Here is a 20,688-nt window from a genome sequence, read left to right as displayed (position 1 = left end):
AGCTCTTCTGGGTTTTGTGGGGAACTGTGCCTGGGCCTTTGGTGGGGGTCTTTCAATAACAACAGGTACTTGGAAGTTCTCTGACATCAGTGATGAGGATTCTGCCTTGACTACCTCCATCTATTCAACAATCTTGACATATCTTTGTGAAATCTGCACACAAATCTTCAAGTTACCTGTCAGACCTACAACAGCAGACAGGGCAGACTTCCTGTCCTCACAAAGGTTCATAGTCCTATGCCAGCTTGTCGGCTCTCAGCAAAGCAAGGTGCTTGCTGCCAAGCCCAACAACTTGAGTTCAATCCCAGGAATCCACATGGTGAAAAGAAAGAACTCCTGCAATTGTCTTCTGACCACACACACACACACACACACGTAAACAAATATGTTTTGTAGAAGGTCATAGTCCTAACAGAGAGGTGAGGGAGCAGTCAGGAATCCTGTGAAATGCCCAGGTGCCTTAAGATTACAACAGAGAGGGGTTAGGGATTCAGCTCAGTGGTAGAGCGCTTGCCTAGCAAGCGCTAGTCCCTGGGTTCGATCCTCAGCTCCAAAAAAAAAAAAAAAAAAGAAAAGAAAAAAAAAGATTACAACAGAGAAAAGCCTCAAGGTAAAAAAGGAACCCTAGGGTGTTCTTTGCCCTTCCAGGAGCAGAAAGAAGGCTTCTGGAAGCCACTCTGAGCTGAGCCAACAAGGAGAAGTAGATCACTAGTGAGAGGGAGGAGGGAGTGCAAGTGAGCAGAGGAAACAGCTTGTGCAAGGCATGGGGTGTGGCACTTTCCAGGGACAGCTCCCCGAACCGAACCGAGTCACCCTGTCATCATCCTGGGCTTATGGCTTCCAAAGGGAAGGGGGGCAGGCCACAGACCAGGTGAGCAGGGGTCAAAGCTGGAAGTTCTGGGGATGCTAGGAACAGATTTGCATTTCAGAGTATCCCAGCAGAACAGTGGACAATCAGGCAAAAGGAGAGCAGAAAAACCAGTCTGGTCACTGTAGAGCCCTAGGGAAGGACCAGGAAAGGGCTGGGTTTTGGCCTTGGCCCTGGAGATGGAGCCTGGGAACCAGAGGTTACAGCTATGAAGGGTGCAATTTCTGCAGGACAGGAAAAGTGGACCAAGAGGCACAAAGACCTCACACCCCTGCTGGGTCACCTGGCCTAGTGTATGTCATCTTCTGTCCCAAGAACTCGTGGGACATTTTGTATCACTTGGGAATTTTAGCTCTTATTTTGGCCTGTTTGTATAGAAAAACTTTTATTTTCTGTTTGGCTTTTGCTTTTATCTAGCTGTCTCAGGGATCCTATGGTTGTGATAAAATACCATATCAAAACCAACCTGGGGACACAAGGTTTTATTTCAACTTACAGGTCCAGTCACTGCCATCATGGAGGGAAGTTGTGGCAGGAACTCAAGAGTGGAACGGAAGCAAAGCCATGGAGGGTGCTGCTTAATGACTTGCTCCCCCATAGCTTGTTCAGCCTGCCTTCTTAAAACACCTCAGAAGCACCTGCCCAGGGGAGGGTGGCACCATTCACAATGAGCCTCCCACATCAACCACAAATGCTATGGAGGCATTTTTCTCAATTAAGATTTCCTCGTCTTAGATATGTCTAGGAAGACTTTGGGGAGTTGGTTCTCTCCTTATACCCAGGGGTCAAACTCGGGTCATCAGGTTTGGCAGCACCTTTATCTGCTGAGCCATTTCACCAGCCATAACTATTTTAAAACGTGGGCGTGGAGGTGGCCATTCTTGTGCTAAGGCATGCATGTGGAATCCAGAGGACAACCTGAAGGAATGGTTCTCTCCCTCTAACATGGGGGGCTGGGTACACTGGACGCAAGTTCTCAGGCTTGGTAGTAAGCATCTGTACCTGCTGGGCCATCTTGCTGCTCATTATTAGAGTGTTCTAAAGAGAAGTTTAAGTTTACAGAGAAACTGAGAAAATAAAAAAATTCAGGATCTTATAAACCTCTCTATCTCTGGCCTTGACTACCCATCATTTTCTTTCATTAGTGTGAAATATTTGTTAAATTTGACGTACCAAGGTACAAAGTATTATTAATTAAAGCCATGCCCTCGTAAGAGTTTCAAGCGATCTGCAACTAAAAGAAACAAAACTGCCGATTTTACCAGCAGCGGAAAGCGTTCTAACTGGTGGGAAGGACAAGCAGGCGACAGTGTTAGCATGATGGTCATCAGTGGGGACCCACCTGCCGGGTCCCCCTTTTGTTTTTGTTACTTGATTTCTTAAAATAAGGTCTCATGTAGTTCAGCCTGGCCTCAAATTCACTCTATAGCCAAGGATGACCACGACCTTGAATTCTGCATCTATCTTCTGAGTGCTGGGATTGCAGGAGTGTGCTGCCGTGACTGGCTGTATGCGGTGCTTGGACTAAACTCAGGGCTTCATGCATGCCAGGCAAGTACTCCACCATTGATTAGCATCATCCCCAAACCCACCCATCCTCTTCCTATTCTACCCATACTTTCGGAATTCAGTAGCAACGGAAGCTCAAGGCTGAACTGACCCCATAGAAAACAGTGTCTTCATCCCCTAATTCAAAAAAGACCAAAGGCACACTGGTGTGAAGGCAAAGATTATTTGCACATTTTATTTGAAAGGAAACAGCTTTAAGATAAAAAGGCAGATGTTTTCTTTATTGCAAAGTAGTTACAAAAGAGAAGTAATAAATATGACATTGGGATTTTTTTTTGTTTGTTTGTTAAAAAATACAACCCCCTGGAATTTGTGAGAAATCCCAAGAACTCACAAGATACAAAAATTTGTCCCACGCTGACAATACCTTTCCTTTAGCTCCTTGGAGCTGATGTCAGACACTGGAAGATGGTCACAACTTCTGGGATTTCAAAAGATCTTGATGTGTCACTTGAGAATTTCAGGGGTCCACTCTGATTTGCATGGAGCCAGGTGACAGATATCCTTCTGCTCATTAACATTACTTCCAACAATTCTTTTGTTCTTACAGTAAAGGACTTAGGAGTGGGGAAACGGCTGAAATAGAAAGAAAAGGGTGAGGGGGAACTAGAGGGTAGGCACTGTTAGGGGCCAGGAGACAGGCAATATGAGAGGGGGCAGGTAACGATCCACAAGTCCTCCTTCAAATCCCGCCATGACATTAGGATGGAAGCCAGTGAAAAAGAAGTCAATGCAATCTGAGTAGAGAGATGGTGGCCAGGAAACAATGCAAGGACCACCGGGAAGAACCATCCAAGAAAGAGGCAACGTGTCCTCTGAGGACCATAGATGAACAGGACTCGTTGACACAGAACCACGCAGGGACAAAGACTGTTTTCAAGAAGAAACAAGTCTCGGCTACAGATAATAGCAGAGGAGCGAAGCAGGAAAGGCCAACTGGGTAAGCCTTCCCCGAAGAGGCCAGGACCCTGGGAAGGATAAAAGCAGCCTCTGGTTATCCAGAGGCACTAAAAAACAAGCCTGGGGTGTCGGGGAGGGGGGTGGTGTCATTCAGGCAGAGAGGAAAAAATGTGAAAATTCTGGTCATCTCCTCCAGGGCGTCAAGAAGGCACAGCTGTGGTCATGGGTCAGGTCAGCAGGACTATGTGCTGAAAGCAGCCTTGAGCTCCTGGAAGGCTGCCTGGCGGAGCCTCCTAGTCTCCTCCTCCCGTTTCCGCTCATCTTGTTCAGCTTTTAACTCAGCTTCGAATCTGCTGGAGCATGACAAGGCCTGGGCCTGCAGAGAAAACAGACAACAGAGTAAGGCCACGGAAGGGTGCAGGGCGTTGACACCAAGCAGCGGACATGCAAACCTCGGACAAATGGAGCTGTCACTGCCGAGAGCAGGGCCTCCAGTGACACTTCCTTTGGTCCAAGGTAAGTGCCGATACCATTGCTTTACTGGTGGCTGACTTCTACCTGCTTCTGTCTTCTGGGTTTGCTCATTCTCGATTCTTTTTGGGGGTAGTAGTGAGTGTTCACTACTTCATGATGCTGGGCCAGCTCCACGGCGAAGCCGCTTCCCCAGACTCTTTCCCACATGTACGTTCCTTTGGTTTCACAACAACTTCACTCCACTCCGGTGGACCGGTTCTGAACCAGGATCAGTGCTGCTCTCAGACCGCAGCGGCGAAGGATCTTTGTGCGTCAGATAGAGGGCAGTTGACACAGAAACTCAGCACTGGTCAAGGTGCAGGGAACAAGTGACAATGGAGTACTTAGGCACAAACGCGACGCCTCCATCATACTCCCCCCCCCCCCAAGGTTCAGGGAGAATCATGGGAGAGTGGGTGGAAGCAGGAAGCGCTGGAGGGTGGGGGTGGGGGAAAGAGTGACGGCTGTGTTCAGACGCTCACAGCAGCTGCGGTCGCCTGCACAAGACCTGCACACCATCAAGCCAGTCACCATTCCAGCACGGAGTAGAGTAGGAAGGGGTTCATGAGCCCCCATCCTTGGGGACCTATGGGCAGCTGATGGCTTCTGGGAGAAAGAGTCAGTTTTCGTCAAGGGTGTGGCTCCTGGTAGGCCGACCTTGCTCCAGTGGATGGCCACACACCCAGAAGTACATGGGTAGCACAAATTGGAGTCAACAGGTTTTTGTTTTGTTTTAAGTTTTTTGAGACAGGGTTTCTCTGTGTAACCCTGACTGTCCTGGAACTCGTTCTGTAGACCAGGCTGGCCTCAAACTCACAGAGATCCACCTGCCAGTGCTGGGATTAAAGGTGTGGGCCACCTCCACCTGGCATTTTTATTTTGTTGAAGAGATGCAAGTTGTGGGGTGGAGGAGAAGAGGTGGACTTGGGAAAAGTTAAAGTGAGGAATTGGGGACAAATATGATCAAAATTCATTGTATAAAATTGTGTGAAATTCTCAAGGAATTAAAAAATATTCTTAAAACATTGCTACATTCTAGGTGGAAGAATGAAAGTAAATGCCTTGGAAGTATTTGATTGGGATTGCATTTGATAATGGGCTGCAAGAGGAAATCTTTATAATAGCTTTCCGAATGATGTGGAGGCTGGGAGGCAGACCTGCATCCTCTAGAAGAGAATACATACTCTTAACCACTGAGCCATCTCTCCAACCCCAATGCATCAGTTATTGTTCAGTGCTACTTCTGTGTTCCCATCAACATTTTAGTTCTGGGCTGGAATATAATTCAGTGGCTGAGGACTTAGCATGCATGAGGTCCTGGGTTCAATCCTCAATAACTACAAAAAGCAAATATATTTTTAAACCTCTCTCAGTCATTCTAAATTTACTTCTAAATATTACATTTTTGGTTTGCTTTGGTAACATATATATAAAATAATACATGTTTAGCTACATGCGATGGCTCATGCTTGCAATCCTAACACTCAGAAGGTAGTGTTGAGTTCAAGGCCAATCTGGACATACAGAGTTCTAGACTGGCCAGAGCTACAGCGTGAGATCCAATCTTCAAATTAAATAAATAAAGTAAACATTACAGGTTTTTGCTTGTATTGTGAGTGGATTTTATAATATCTATTTTTTTTTAAACTTGATTTCTCTTTAATAATACTCTATCAGGGCTTGGGATAAATCCAGTTGGTAATGTGCTTGCCTAGCAGGTATGAAGACCCATATTAGTCCCTAGTACCCAAAAAAAAACGGGATGTGGTGGCAAAAGCCTGCAATCCCAGACCTCAGGAGGTAGAGGCAGAGGATCAGAAGTGTGTGGCCATCTCTGGCTGCATAGCCAGTGTGAGGAAAGCCTGAGACACACGAGACAGGTTACAATTGTAGTAATAATGATACCTTATCAGCTAAAACCATTTCAAAACCCCCCCTTCTAGAACTGACTTTTTTCTGTGGCTAAACATTGGTACCATCTCTCAGCGGCACACTGAGTGTGCATGTGATTTTAATGAAGGTTATGATACAGCCCTTGAAGGCAGCTGTTCCGGTTTACGCCCCCAACATCATGAACCGGAAGCCCTCCCACATAGACTTGGCCCAAGCTTTCCGTGATCATCCTCTCTTACCAATCTGCTGGTCAAATATTGTCTTTTCTCATTTCCTCCCTGGAGAATTACCCACTCAGATCACTCACCCACTTTCATGTTCAGCTGTTTTTCTCTTCCAACTTGCAGTTCTCTACATAACTTAATATTAATTCCTTACTGTTAATCTTTCTGTTGTCTTCTTCTTATCTTGACTGGTCTTTTAAAGTATCTTGGACCCCCAAAGTACTTAAAATCTTGATGTAATTTATCAACCATTTACTCTTGCCTCTTATGTTACATTTAAGAAGGTCTCCAATACTCTAAATACCTCCAACATTTCAAATCCATTTTTCTGTATTTCTTTCTAATACTTTTATGGTTTTCTCATGTGGATCTTCTGTATTTTTCTCATGTAGTCCAGGGTGGCCTTGTACTCACTGTGTAGCCCAAACTTGCTGTGGAATAATCCTCTTGTACACTGTAAAAATTTGTCACTCAAGTTGGTTTAATAAAACGCTGATTGGCCCTATAGCCAGGCAGGAAGTATAGGCAGGGCAACCAAACCAAGAATGCTGGGAAGAGGAAGGGCGGAGTCAGAAGTCACCAGCCAGATGCAGAGGAAACAAGATAAGAATACTGTTTTCTATTTCTTGTTATCCTAAGATCTCTGAAGTACTGAATTATAGGTATGCACTACCACATAGGGCCCTGATTTAAGATTCGCACAGCTACATTTCTCTTTTTTAATTTAAAATTTTTCATACAATATATTTTTACCCTATTCTTTCCCTCCCAGTTACAATTCTTTTGTTTGTTTGTTTGTTTGTTTGTTTGTTTTTTCGAGACAGGATTTCTCTGTGTAGTTTTGTGCCTTTCCTGGAACTTGCTTTGTAGCCCAGGCTGGCTCGAACTCACAGAGATCCGCCTGCCTCTGCCTCCCAAGTGCTGGATTAAAGGTGTGCGCCACCACCGCCCAGCTATTGTCTATGTTTTTACAACACTGAGTATCAAGCTGTGGGTGTAGCCCAGTAACAGAAGTGTGTATTTAGCATGAATAAAGCCCTGGATTTGATCCTCAGCACTTTGAGAAAATAATAGATCTCACCACGTGTGTTTGTGCACAAATATAATCCTAGCACTCTGGAGGCAAAGGCAGGAAGATTTCAAATTTGAGGCCGATCTGGGATACATATGAGACCTTATTTTGAAAAGAAGTAAAACAAAATAAAAACACATACTAAGTCTCCACACCCTCAATATTTACCTGTATTTAAGTACATAGGTTATGTGCAAACGTACGCCGCCTTGTGTGCGTGTGTGCGTGTGTGTGTGTGTGTGTGTGTGTGTGTGTGTGTGTGTGTGTGAGAGAGAGAGAGAGAGAGAGGAGAGAGAGAGAGAGAGAGAGAGAGAGAAGGTGCATGCAGAGGCAGAGGAGGGGACAGCTTTGACTCTAGCTCCTCAGGTGTCCATCTTGTTTAGCACTCAAGGCTGGCTGGCTAGGGAATCCCAAGGATCCAAATACACTACCATGCCTGGCTTCTTCTTTCTCAGGTAGGTTCAGGGGATTGAACTCAGGTCCACATGCTTGCAAGGCAAGTGCTTTGCCGACTACACTATCTCTCCAGCCCTACATACCATTTTATAGGGATGGGGGGGGTGAGGTGGGTGGGGGCTTGAGCATATAAAAATGTTCATATCTGAGGTTTCTGGAACTCCTTCATGTACACAAAAGGCTAACTACACCCTCAGCTCCCCAGCTGCACTTCCACCTGGCACACCGTCACATCTGCCCACCCCCTCATTAAGGCCCACCCCTCATTGCCATGATTTAGCATGCATGCTTCTAAGCTAAAGACACACTTTTTAGATAGATAGATAGATAGATAGATAGATAGATAGATAGATAGATAGATAGATAGATAGATAGATAGATAGGCAGACAAATGAAAGAAATCTCTTCCACCTAGAGAGAAGGTTCAGTGGTTAACAGCTTAAGAACACTTGCAGAGGACCAAAATTCAGTTCCTAGCATCCACCTGATAGTTCACAACCATCTGAACTTCCAGTTCCAAGGATTCTGGAACCCGTTCTGGCCTCTGCAGGCTCGGGGTGCACACACATTTATGCAGGCAAAATACTCATATACTTAAAAGCAATAAAAACAAACAAAAACCACTCATAAGAATAGTCGCTAGAATCCAGGCAGTGTGTGGTACATGCCTTTAATTCCAGCACTTGGGAGGCAGAGGCAGGCAGATCTCTGTAAGTTCGAGGCCAGCCTGGTCTACAAAGTGAGTTCCAGGACAGCTAGGACTGTTGTACAGAGAAGCCCTGTCTTGGGGAAAAAAAAGTGGCTAGATCTAGATCCACTCGAACTTGGGATTTCTGGCCAAAGCCGGGTCTTCAATGGCCTTCTTCCTCATCTCTCTCCTCACAGTGATTCCTTCCATCTCTGCCTCCTTCAGTTAGAAGAAAACAGATGTAGTCTTTCCACTACCCCAAGGTATGCTGGAGCTGGCTTGTAACTGCTCAAAAACCGACTGCTTCATTCCCAGAATGCCTGTGAGCTGTTGATAAAATTAGTCATTACAAAATTTTAAATTGTGCGAACCTGTAATCAATTGCACCAAAAGCGAACGAGTTGAGTACTGAAGGGCCGTCACTCCGAGGACCTCGTTACCCATGGCTGTTATCTGCCAGGGCTGCGCCTCCAGCGGGGGGATATTGCGTGATGACATGGTGACTGGGAAGAGCTTCCCTTCTCCACATACATCCACTTCCCACTGGGAGCCTGAGCTCAGTCTCGGCGTGAGCATTCACACCGTGGAAAGCAGCCAGCACCGCACGTTTGGCCTTCCTTGTCTCTGTCTACACAGTCTTGTCATCATGTGCTGGGGAAATGTCAAAAGGCAGGTAAAACTTCCAATGTGTTGTCCGCTGCCTTTGCATTATGAAGTGTCCTGAGTCATTGGGAGGATGAACTTTGGTACTTGAAATCATCCATAAGAAATTGCTCAGCACCTCTAGCAATGAAGTAGTTTTTCTCCTCCTCCTCCCTCTCTCTGTGTCTCTGCCTCTTCCCTGCTCTCTCTCTGTTGGTAGGACGTGTGCGGAGGTCAGAGGGCAGCCTCCAGTGCTGGTCTTCACCCTCACCTTGTGTGAGACACGGTGTCTCTCTCGTGCATTTCTCTGGACCCGGGCTAGCTGGTTTGCCAGCTTCTGGGGGATGGCTTCTCTCCACCTCCCTTCTTGCCACCAGATACTGGGATTATGGATGTGTACTAACATGTCCAGCTTCGCACGGGTTCGGGGGATCTGAACGCTGGCCCTCCTGCAGCAAACATTTTAACCACTGGGTTAACTCTGAAGCCCCCAAACTCACCAAGGTTAAAACCCATCAAGACCTACCAATCCCTGAGCTCAAAAACCTACCATCTGCCAGCCAACGGTGGCACATGGTTTAATCCCAGCACTTGGGAGGCAGAGGCAGGTGGATCTCTGAGTTCAAGGCCAGCCTGGCCTATAGAGCAAGTTCCAGGAAAGCCAGGGCTACACAGAGAAATCCAAAAACAAACAAACAAACAAAAACCCCACCAATCCCTGAGTTAAAAAACCCACCAGTCTCTGGACTTGCTGCAGCTCAGGACTTGAAACCCCCCAGTCCCCATCCTGGAAAACTCCTCCCCAAGAAACCCTAGATAAGCCTGCCTCCTGCTCAGTTCCCGACTGCTTCTCGCCTGAGCCACCCTCTTGTGTGAAGTTTGTTGTGCAGTGTGACCTTGCAGTATTCCTTGGCTCCTGACTGCCAGGATGCCTTTCCCATTATAATGCAACACTTCCATCGAGGAAGCCTTTCCCCTCGGAGCTGTAACCCTTACCTCACCCTATCCATTTGAGATACAATCTTACTATATAGCTCTGGCAATCCTGGTACTTGCTTTGTAGCTCAGGCTAGCCTCAAACTTACAGCAAACCCCCTGCCTCAGTTTCTCAAGGACTGGGATTATAGGCATGCGCCATCAAACGCAGCCTAAGGTTTTTCTTTCTTTTCTCTTTCTTTCTTCTTCCTTCCTTCCTTCCTTCTTTCTTTTTTTTTAAATAGCAATACTAATGCTTTATTTAATAGTTGCAGGTATCATGGGCCAAGTGGTGGATATCCAGGACTCAGCACCTTGGTCAGTGCAACCTCCAAGCCTGTTTTTCTGACTCCAATAGAGTGAGCACATCACCCTCCCGAACTGGGTCGGGGGACGAGGGGGGACTTGGACATTTCAGATGATAGAGCGACTGGTGTCATCCATAAATTTCACATGCACCTGCGTGCACTGTCCCGGTGATCCAGTCCTGCCCAGCACTTTGGTAGCCTTAGCCAGCTCGATGGCCTGCATGCGACTGTCGCCATGGTGGTGGTGACCTGGTGGAGAGGTCACTTTTTTTCTTTTTGAATTATCTTAAACTATGAACCAACATTCATACAGAAACTATTTTTTTTTTTAAAAAAAATCACCTTTTTATGTGTTTATGTATTTTGGCTGCATGTAAGTCTGTGCTCTACACGCATGCCTGGTACCTGCAAAGGCCAGAAGAGGATTTTGGAAGCCCCAGAACTGGAGTTACAGACCACGTGGTTGCTGGGAATCAAACCTAGGTCCTCTGGAAGAGCAGCCAGTGCTCTGAAGCATTCAGGCACTTCTCCAGCCCTAAAAACTACTTTCTTTTGTTCATTGCAACCACAATTTGGCAACAGATGCAAGCGTCCAGCAAGAGTACCTCTGAGGATCAATATCTATGTGGAGTATGACGTACAATGTAAAATATGTTATAGAATTTATAACAAACAGAACAAACATATGTAGTTTATGGGGTTTTTGTTTTGTTTTGTTTTTGTTTTTCGAGACAGGGTTTCTCTGTGTAGCCCTGGCTGTCCTGGAACTCACTCTGTAGCCCAGGCTGGCCTCGAACTCACAGAGATCCACCTGGCTCTGCCTCCCGAGTGCTGGGATTAAAGGCGTGCACCACCGCTGCCGCCCGGCGTAGTTTGTGTTTTTAATATGGGGTCTCCTGTTAAAACCTTGAACTCCATACATAGTGGACTGGAGCCTTGAACTCTTAACCTTCCTACCTCTGCCTCCTGAATACTAGGGTTACAAGGTATTGTAGTTTGTTGCTAAATGTCTACCAAATGTTTACTGCTGTCGAAAGCTTCAACTTCCTTGTCTTCAAGATGAGACAATCGTTGTCTAGTGGCAATGCTGTGTTCCCAGCACTACAATGGTGATGTACAAAGACTCAAAGTTCACGGTCAGCCTATACCACAAGAGGCTCTGTCTCAAGTCAAACACACAAACAAAAACACCCAAATGGGACCATAACACCTACCTGCAGGGTGCTGGTGTGTGAACCTGAAGCATTTGGAGGGATCAGACTCAGCACCAACACCCCCCTTCTCCACCGTTCCCAGCTAGGCCGGCAGGAGAGCGTAACTTGCCACCTCGTCACCCAGGAATCTTTCATCTCCTCCACCACAGATCTTGCCTCTGGGTTCTATAGCCCACCCCTGACCCTGAACCCCCACCCTGTGACCCATCTGCTCAGTCATCTTGCTTTTTATTTCCATGTTTCCTAGACAATTTCTCTCTGATAGGAAAACATACCGCTTTCTCTCAGAAGCTGCAAAGTAAACAAAAATGTTCTTATCTCACCCTAAGCTACTGTCTCACCTGCTGGGGCACCTGCAATGGAGACTTGGCTCTCAAGGATCCTTCTACTAGGTCCATCCCAAGGCCATCCACTCAGTAGGGCAAATCTGATCCCTTAAACATCTCTACTGAGGGCTGGCCAGATTGCTTGCAGCCAAACTTGACAACCTTGAGTTCAATCTGTAACACTCCCTGGTAGAAGGAGAGAACAGCTAGGCCTGGAGAGCTGGCTCAGAGGTTAGGAGCACACACTGCTCTTCCACATGGACCTAAGTTCAATTCCCAGCACCCACATCAGGAGGCTCAAGACCACTGGTATGTTAGGGACATCTGACAGACACCTCTTGCCTCTTTGGGCAACAGATTCATCTACATACATAATTAACAAAAATAAAATTTAAAAAGCCCAAACTGCTCCTGTCCAGCAAAGTAGCCTTTTTCAAACAACAACAACAACAACAAAAACCACTGCCTTTCATCACTTATAATGAAATTCTTAATAACTTTCCTAGGGACCTATTGAGTCAGAGCTCACGCCTAGTTGGGCAAGAAGTGGGTGTGGCCAGGTGACTGTTTTCTTGGCCTCTGTACCCAAACATCCAACTATCTATTTATGGACCAGCAAGGGAAGTCCCCCGTATTTAGAACCCTGATACCCTCTAGGTTCTCTCTTACACAAGCAGGGACAGGTGGGCTAGTTGCCTGAGCCAGAGGCTCCAAGGATCCCCTCAGTTCTCACACTGGAAAGGAGTTAGCTAGCCTCTCTCAGGGAGATACAGAATTCACTGTCCTGCTGGCCCGGCCTGGAGACCCCCACAGCCAGGTAGATAGGAGGAAGCCTGGAGAGAGGGTGGCTGCAGAGACGCTGGGTAGTTAACAGTGTTTGCTGCTCTTGCAGAAGACCTGAGCTGGTTTCCCAGCTGTGGGGAGCTGGACAGTCAGTCTTTTCTAGCTTCCACCAGCCCTACATAAACTCACGAGCAGACACATAGCCTTAAAAAAGTAAAAGTTTTTTTTAAAAAAAATTTAAAATGTGTGTGTGTGTACACACATGTGAATATAGTTGCCCACGGAGACCAAAGGCATCGGATATCCCTGGAACTAGAGTTACAGATGGTTGTCCGCTGCTGGACATGGATGCTGGGAATCAAAACCTTTAGAATAAAAAAAAAGCAAAACATCTTCACCATTGGGGGGCGGGGAAGTAGCATTTTCCTCCAACATTCCCTTGAGCCTTTGATGACTCCTTCATCTTTTTCCTGAAGATGGAAATACAAAGCTTTCCCCACAGTCCAGTCACCACCAGGATTCACTCTCCTGCTGTGTCAACACATACTTGTGAAGGTGGCTCCTACCTCTGTGTTACTGGGTGCTCACCAGGTGCCCATCGAGCATATTTTCCCTTCTTTCTTCTTATGGGAAGCTCACCTGGCCCCGCCCCTGGCCCCGCCCCTGGCCCCTGGAGTGGGCTATGAAGACAGCCATATTCCAGCCATTGCCAATGGTGAATAGAGGAAGTGGAAGAATCCCTTCATGATCCATCCTTATAGCAAGGCACGCAGAGCTCCAAGAAGGACAGACATTGTTACAGCCTCCGTGTGGCCATTATAGAGTGCCGTTTGCAGCCATCGCCATGCCCACCAAATCCGCTCACGCCTTTACTGTGCCTGAAGTTGGCTTGGACTTCACACCGAAGCCAGTGTATCGCTTCCTCCTCAGACCACTCCCGCTTGGGAGAGGGGCTTTCTTGTCACAAAATTCTCAGCTCCCCCAGTACCTGTAGAACCTCTCCTAAGACATCGGTGTCAGACCTCCTGGTTTCAGACCTGCCCAGACAGCCCTGAGGGCTCTCCAGCCCCTGCAGAGGCCGGATCCCAGCCTGGCCGCCCCGACGCCACCTGCAGAGCTGGATCAACCACGTTTCCTGACAACGTCCCCAACCCCCACACACCCAAAAAAGTTCTAAAGAGACTTGGGTTGGGCCTGAGAGGCCAGTCTACAGGTATCCCTCAGGCTGGGGTCACATCCAGGGACCATCTGACCTCAGCGTCACCTTCCTCACACAAAGGGTGGGGAGCGGTGGTCCAGTTCCCAGGTCTCCACACTCACATCCTGGCTTGCTTTCTCCCTCACACCACTCCATGTTCTCCACAGCCTCCAGGACTCCAGCCCTCCATGCCTCGGAGCCTTGGCTTGCAGTTCCCATGACCAGAACGCCTCCCTTCCTTGATTACAAGGTGAATCCCCATTCATCTTAGAACATCTGTCACCAGCCTCACCTCCCTTACGGCCTCTCCCAAAGCCAGCCGGTGCTTCCCGCGTTCGTCATTCATGCAAACGTTTAGTGAGGGCCATTACCCACCACACCGCGCTGGCGCTGTGATTACAGAGACAACACACCTACTCGCCTTTGAGTCTGGTTGAGGAGGCAGACGTATAAACACAGCAGGTAGGAAAACGTTTATTGTCTCGTGCGTTTCATCTTTTCTCCTTATAATAATGATGCACACTAATTCTACAACACTACAGAAGTATAAAACGAGTCCCATGACATAACTATTACTAATACTTTCATACCTAATTATCTAGGCTGTGTTCAGTATTTAAAGTCAGGTGTCCACATATTATTGTGCTTGATTTACTTTGGACATCTGTGGACACATATTTCACAGCTTCACCTCATCTTCGATGGCTACAGAGTGAGCAAACACATGGTCATGCCATGAGGGACTCGTCTCTGATAACTGGAGTTCAGCTTGTGTCCAGTTTGCATCAACCCTAGCAGTGATAAAGGAAAATCCTTCCCAAGCGCGCAAGCACCTCTGGAGGGAGACGTTCCCGAGGCAGAGTATTAAATGCACTACAGACAGATCAACTGACACTCTCCTTGCAAGTGTCCAACAGCACCTTGAACAGATACAAAACAGTGCCACTTGCACGTGGAATAAAGGCACTCAGGAGGGCCTTTTCAGGCTTGGATAGGCAGGAGCAGGCTGGCCTACAGGTGGTCCAAAGGGAGCAGAGATTTCCAAACAGAGGTCGTGGGGTGGCGTTCTGGGCAAAGAGAACTACAGATGCTGAGAATCGCTTGTGAAAATTCCCAGCAACGTCTGAAGGCCTGGATGGGACTGGAGCAGGGATCACAGGCAAGTCACGACAGGTCCTGCATGCCCAGATAATACAGTCACAGGGACCCATGTGCTTCACCTAGGGCACTTAGCACCTTGGCAGTGAACTGTCCTGCTGCTTTCGGCCTCAGTCCTCGGACCTTTCCCAAGAAATCTCAAGAGACTGAAAATGTGAAGGCACTAATGGATGGAAGAAACTCAAATCTCCCAGCGGCTGGCACTGACTGAAGAACCATGCAACCCTGACAGCTTGGACTAGGTGCCGACTGCTGCCCACGGGCCAGGCAATCGCCTAACACTATACATGCACGCTCGTTTAATCCTGTTGGTGCGTCTTCAGTACAAATGGAAACAAGGCCAGCATAGCAGCATGAAGGAGGGGGGCAGAGATGCTCTTGGGCTAGCGAGTGGGGGGCACCTGCCCATCTCACTGCACCCTGCCCTGCTTGGCAGCGGGTGTGAAGGGCCCCCTGCCCGTGTGTTTGCGGGTGTGCTCTGCAAAGACAGGGATGGCAGCAGCCAGCTTCGGACAGCTGCCTCGGGGCTCAGAGACTGTGGACTTTAGGGCTGTGAGGCCTCCCCACCACCTGATCACAGTGATGCGAACATAGATTTGGGGCAGGCCACCCTGGCACCCTCCCCTGACCCCTCTCCTACTTGTCTCCAACCCATATGTTATTATTTTTAAGATTTGTTTTTAATGATTTGTTGTTGTTTGAGACAAGGTTTCTCTGTGTAGCCCTGGCTGTCTTAGAACTTGCTCCGTAGACCAGGCTGGCCTCGAACTTGCAGACATCCACCTGTCTCTGCCTCCCGAGTGCTGGGATTAAAGACATGTGTCACCACTGCCTGGTGCTATTTATTTATTTTTAAAGTGTGTGTGTGGGGGGGGATGGGGGGTTGGGGGATGGGTTCACAGAGGCCAGAAGAGGGCATTGGATTCCCTGGAACTGGAGTTAGAGGGATCGTAAGCTGTGCAGTATAGGTGCTGAGAACCAACTCCAGGCCCTCTGCAAGAGCAGCATCTTTCCAGGCCTCCAACCCAGATGTTTAAGATGGGGAAAGGGGCAGCTGTGGAAACACCTCAAAGTCTAGATGGAGAGTCTGAGGCCAACAAACCCTCCTGAGCCTGTGAACAGGTCTTCTGTGCTGTGTGAAGACACTTTCACTTCCCAGTACAGCCTTGTCCTGAGCGAGCTCATGGGTCACTGGACAGGAAGTGCCTGTCACGGGGGCAGGGTAAAAAGGAGGAGTGGAGGCTGGGTAGGAAGGAACTCGACGCTTACCTTAGCTTCGAAGAAGTTCTTGGCACCTCTGACGCCCTCCAGGGCAACATCAATCTCAGAAAGCTTGGCCAGCGCCAACAGCCCACTGTCCTCCTGCAGCTCGCCAGCGGCGGCCTTGTGAAAAATGAGCAGGAACTGCGGGAGGGAGAGGGACCGGAGGGTTACTGCTGTCCACCACGACTCGGCAACACAGCCTCGGCAACACAGCCTCACCAACACGGCCTCGCCAACACACACAGCTCACCAACACGGCCTCGCCAACACACACAGCCTCACCAACACACACAGCTCACCACACACAGCTCACAACACACACAGCCTCACCAACACACACAGCCTCACCAACACACACAGCTCACCAACACACACACAGCCTCACCAACACACACAGCTCACCAACACACACAGCCTCACCAACACAGCCACAATAATCCCTCCGGCCTGAGCAAATGACATTCTTGCCAAGCACTTGAAAAGGGTGGGTTTTTAAAAAGACTTACTTTTTAATTGTATGCACATGGGGGAGGATGTGCATGTGTGGGTGCAGGTGTGAACAGACTTCAAAAGAGGGCGTTGGACCCCTGGAGCTGGGGTTATTGGGAGTTGTGAGCTGCCTGATATGGGTACTAGGAACCAAATTTGAATCCTCTGCCAGAGCAGAAGCACTTTTAGCTATCTCTCCACCTGGAAAGGACGTTTATGTCTATGTATACGTGGAGAATTATTTTGTCCCTTACCAGATCATCAAACAATAAAAGGGGGGGGCGCATTAAGGGCATAGCTCAGTGGTAAAGCAATGCTTAGTATGTGTAAGGACCTGAGTCCTATCCCAAGTACCAAATAAATTAATTGAATTAAATTCTGTTCTCTCCCCCATCATTAATGCCACTGGTGGGAATCCCTCAAAAATCCACACAATAAGGCTGCAGAGGGCCGGGTGGTGGTGGCACACGCCTTTAATCCCAGCGCTCGGGAGGCAGAGGCAGGTGGATCTCTGTGAGTTCGAGGTCTGCCTGGGCTACAGAGTGAGTTCCAGGAGAGGCACAAAGCTCCACAGAGAATCCCTGTGTGTGTGTGGGGGGGGGAGCTCATATATTTATTTATGTACTTCTTGTGCGTGTGTACCGTGTACACATGTGAGGCCAGAGGACTATTTACAGGAGTCGGCTCTTTTCTTGAACTATGTGAGTCCCTGCGACTGAACTCAGGTCGTCAGGCCGGGTCTTTTGAGCCATCTCGTTGCCCCCCTCTCCCTGCCCCACCTTTTTAATATCTCTTAGCTACCTCTCTTTTCCTCCTGTGTTCTGTTTCTGCACGAGACTGCCTACCTTCCTTGCAGTTTCCTAAGCGATCTTTGTAGGCCTTAGTTTACCTTCAATGCGTTAGCTCTTGCTGCTTGTCATTTCAGTATTTATTTGTTTATACACATATGTGGAGAGCAGAGGATAACTTACAAGAGTCAGTTCTCGCCTTCCACCATGTGGCTCCCTGGGATTGAACTCAGGTCAGCAGGTTGGACATCGAGTGTCTCTACCCACTGAGTCACCTCCCCATTCCTGTTTGTTGTTTTTGTTTGTTTGTTTTTGTTTTCTAAGACAGGGTTCCTCTATATAGTCCTGGCTATCCTGGAACTCTCTATGTAGACCAGGCTGCTCTCAAACTCATAGATCACCTGCCCTGGCCTCCTGAGCGCTGGGATTAGAGGCGACACCACAGTGGACTCCGTTCACTAGTTTCTGAGATGAGAGGGTCCTGCCATGTTGCTGGTCTCAAGTGATACTCCAACACGGGCCTCTGGAGTCAGTGCGACCCGACTGCAGGCGTGGGCCGCCATTCCTGCCTTCCTACAGTATCTTTTGACTCGGAAAAGTTTTACATAAAATCTGCCAAATCCTTTTCTTTCCTCTTGCCAGAGAGACTTAAGAAAACCTTCCCCAACACCAAGGTTACATAAACAGTCAGGTATGTTTCTGTCTAGTATTTTTATGGCTTTTTTTTAAACTTGTAAATATTTAATCTCTGAAATGTATTCTGTTCTATTGCGAGGGTAATCATTAACCTTATTTTCTTCCAAACAGTTACTTAGTAAGCCCTACGTTTATTGTGTAATCCACTGCCTGCCTCCACATTCAAAATGTGTGATCGGAGCAAAGAAATCCTGGAGGACAACTGTATCAGGGCCTCCACAGAATCACTTCTTAAATACCAGGCTCTCCTCTCCCTGACCCTCTCTCCCTGGGTCACTTTATAAATATTTAATTCCTTTCTTAAGTATTCTTACAAAGCTAGCATGGGAGCTCACACACGTAATATCAGCAACAGGAGGCTGAGGCAGGCACATTGCCAAGAGTTTTAGGCCAGGTATGAAACTCTAACCCAAAACAAAACAAAAACACAACAACAAAAACCTATGAATTACAAAAAAATCCCTTATTACATCTTACTCATTTTGTACACGTGCATGCCATGGAGTGTATGCAAAGGTCAAAGGACAGCTTGGCTGGTTCTCTTCTACCAAGTGTGTCCCCATGATTGAATTCAGGTTGTCAGGATTTGCCTGCACAAAAACCTACAAGTTGGGGTCGGCGATGGAGACATGGCTCCGAGGTCAAGGGGTCGTGTGTACTTGCAGGGGACTCGGTTCTTGCCCAGCACCCACACAGTGGCTCACAAACATCTAGAATTCCAGTTCTAGGGGATTCAAGACCCTCTTCTGGCTTCCGTGGGCGCTAGGCAGGCACATGGTGCATATACATCCATGCAGGCAAAACCTTTATACACGTAAATGAAATAAATATAAATAAAATATAAATAAAATAATATAAATAAATATAAATAAAATAAATAAATCTTGAAAAATTACAGATTTTTCTAAGCACTATCCAAATCTATGGACACCACCATCCCCCATTTATAAACGGATGGGCCCAAACCACTGGAAGAGGTTTCTCCAGGTTTTCAGGTGCAACTGAAAGCATGTACAGAGGGAAAATATAGTCATCTTCCCTAAAGAATGCTTTTTCTGAAAGACAGTCAACTTCCTCAACAGGCTTTCCAAATCCCAACTCCAGTGTCTTAGCTCCCAAGGCTACAACTTCCTCTTTGCTAGGAGTCCTGCTTTGTGCTTGCACTTCTTACTCAGGCCTCACTCCACGGTGGACACTGGTGGACACTGGTGACACTGGTGGACACTAACCCAAGGGATGAAGGGAGGTGTGTGGGGACTTGTAGCTTCTCTGAGGTCCCTGAGACTGTCCTGATGAACAGAAATGCCACACTCACCCACCTGCAGCTTCCAACTCTCTCACTAGAGGCCGGCAAAGACTCAGTTTGCAGCAGGTTCTTAGAGCCAGCACATTGGCTGGAGAGGAAGTAAGCCTGTTAGAGGGGGCCAGGCCCCCAGCAGTGGATGCAGGCCAGGAGGGTGGGCAGAGAGGGAGCTGCTGCCTTCCTCTCGGTTCTCTCTTCTCTCATCAAAGAGATGAAGACTTCAGCACTGCAAATGTGAGCTGTGGATGGAGTAAACGTCTGCCCCTCAGCACCTGACTCCTGTGACGCTTTGGTCCCTTAGTCCAAAAGTGTTAAGAGGTGGTAGCCGCAAGAAGGCAAATAGGCCACTGAGAGGGAGGGGGCTTTTCTTAGGGGCTGTGTATTCCCGTTCTCTCACCATGACGAACTTTCGTCCATGCTTGCCCTGTGCTTTCCACCCTGACTTAAAGCTGCACATGGCCTCCGCCGGGAGCTTTGCAGAGGCTGGTACCATGCCCTTGGACTCCCAGAACTGCAGGCCAAGACAAACTTCTTTTCTTTCTAAATAATCCAAGCTGGGATGGTCTGTTATTACAAAAGAAACCTGGCCAAATACCTAGCTGTCCTTAAAGTCCTTTGTTTACTGGAGGTCTCCACAGGGAGAGCTACCTTCTACAGCAACACTTCTCAGAGACTGGGAAAGAGGAAACATTGTCCCAGCTCAGCATCCAGTGACTCTCCATTTCCCAAGACTCAGTTTTCTCACCTCTAAAATGGAGGCGGGGCTAGTGAGAAGGCTCAGAGTATTTGTCATCAAGACTGACAACCTAAGCTTGATCCCCAGGGTCCACACGATGGAAGTTGTCCTCTGACCTCCACAGGTGTGCCGTGGCATCCATGTACCCCTTCCCTCAACACTAAATAAATATATAAAACAAGATTTTCAAAAAATGTAAGTGGAGGTGACTGTTCACATTCACAGAAGAGCTTTGTGAACCAGAAACATTAGCAAATCCCTTGGGCCTTTTCCAGTACTGTTTGCTCTGAGCCCTGAGGTCCAAGACATCCAGGATCAACAGCATTCCCCATCAAAACCCAGGGGTCTCCTAACCCTGGGCAGCCAGAAAAGAAAAGGAAAAGAAAATCCAGTTCAACCCAACCGCATCCAGCATGCCAGGCACTCCCACTTCACCCGATATAGTCCCTGCCTCGAACGACGGTCCCCTTCCCTGCCCAACCTTGTTTGTTTTCCTATTTATAGTCCACAAAGACTGGCATGGTGTCGAGCTGGAAAATGTCCCAGTGGTGACTCTGAGGGGGAGGGGAGCAGAGGTAGAGAACAAAGGCCGAGGGCAGAGGGAGCTAGCACAGTTCAGAAGCTGT

General features: G+C 47.9%; 1 protein-coding gene and 1 long non-coding RNA gene across 2 annotated transcripts in view; one reads left to right on the top strand and one right to left on the bottom strand.

Moving 5' to 3' along the window:
• Positions 1-2,586: 2,586 nt before the first annotated feature.
• Positions 2,587-20,688, bottom strand: part of Efhd1 (EF-hand domain family member D1) — a 53,748-nt gene continuing 35,646 nt past the window's right edge. Inside the window, exons 3-4 of the mRNA XM_028876257.2 lie at positions 16,057-16,191; positions 2,587-3,713 (exon numbers count right to left, since the gene is read on the bottom strand). Of these exons, the coding sequence (XP_028732090.1) occupies positions 3,579-3,713; positions 16,057-16,191 (270 nt within the window). The 3' untranslated portion in view covers positions 2,587-3,578. The remainder of the gene's footprint in view (positions 3,714-16,056; positions 16,192-20,688) is intronic.
• Positions 3,719-10,430, top strand: LOC119088889. The gene is made up of 2 exons (XR_005092630.1): positions 3,719-3,853; positions 10,070-10,430. It is a non-coding gene; the product is annotated as an uncharacterized LOC119088889 (long non-coding RNA).

The sequence above is a fragment of the Peromyscus leucopus genome, chromosome 13 (assembly GCF_004664715.2).
Source record: "Peromyscus leucopus breed LL Stock chromosome 13, UCI_PerLeu_2.1, whole genome shotgun sequence".
Classification (NCBI taxonomy): Eukaryota; Metazoa; Chordata; class Mammalia; order Rodentia; family Cricetidae; genus Peromyscus; species Peromyscus leucopus.
Note: the sequence above shows the minus strand (reverse complement) of the source record. Positions and strands in the feature narration are given on the sequence as shown.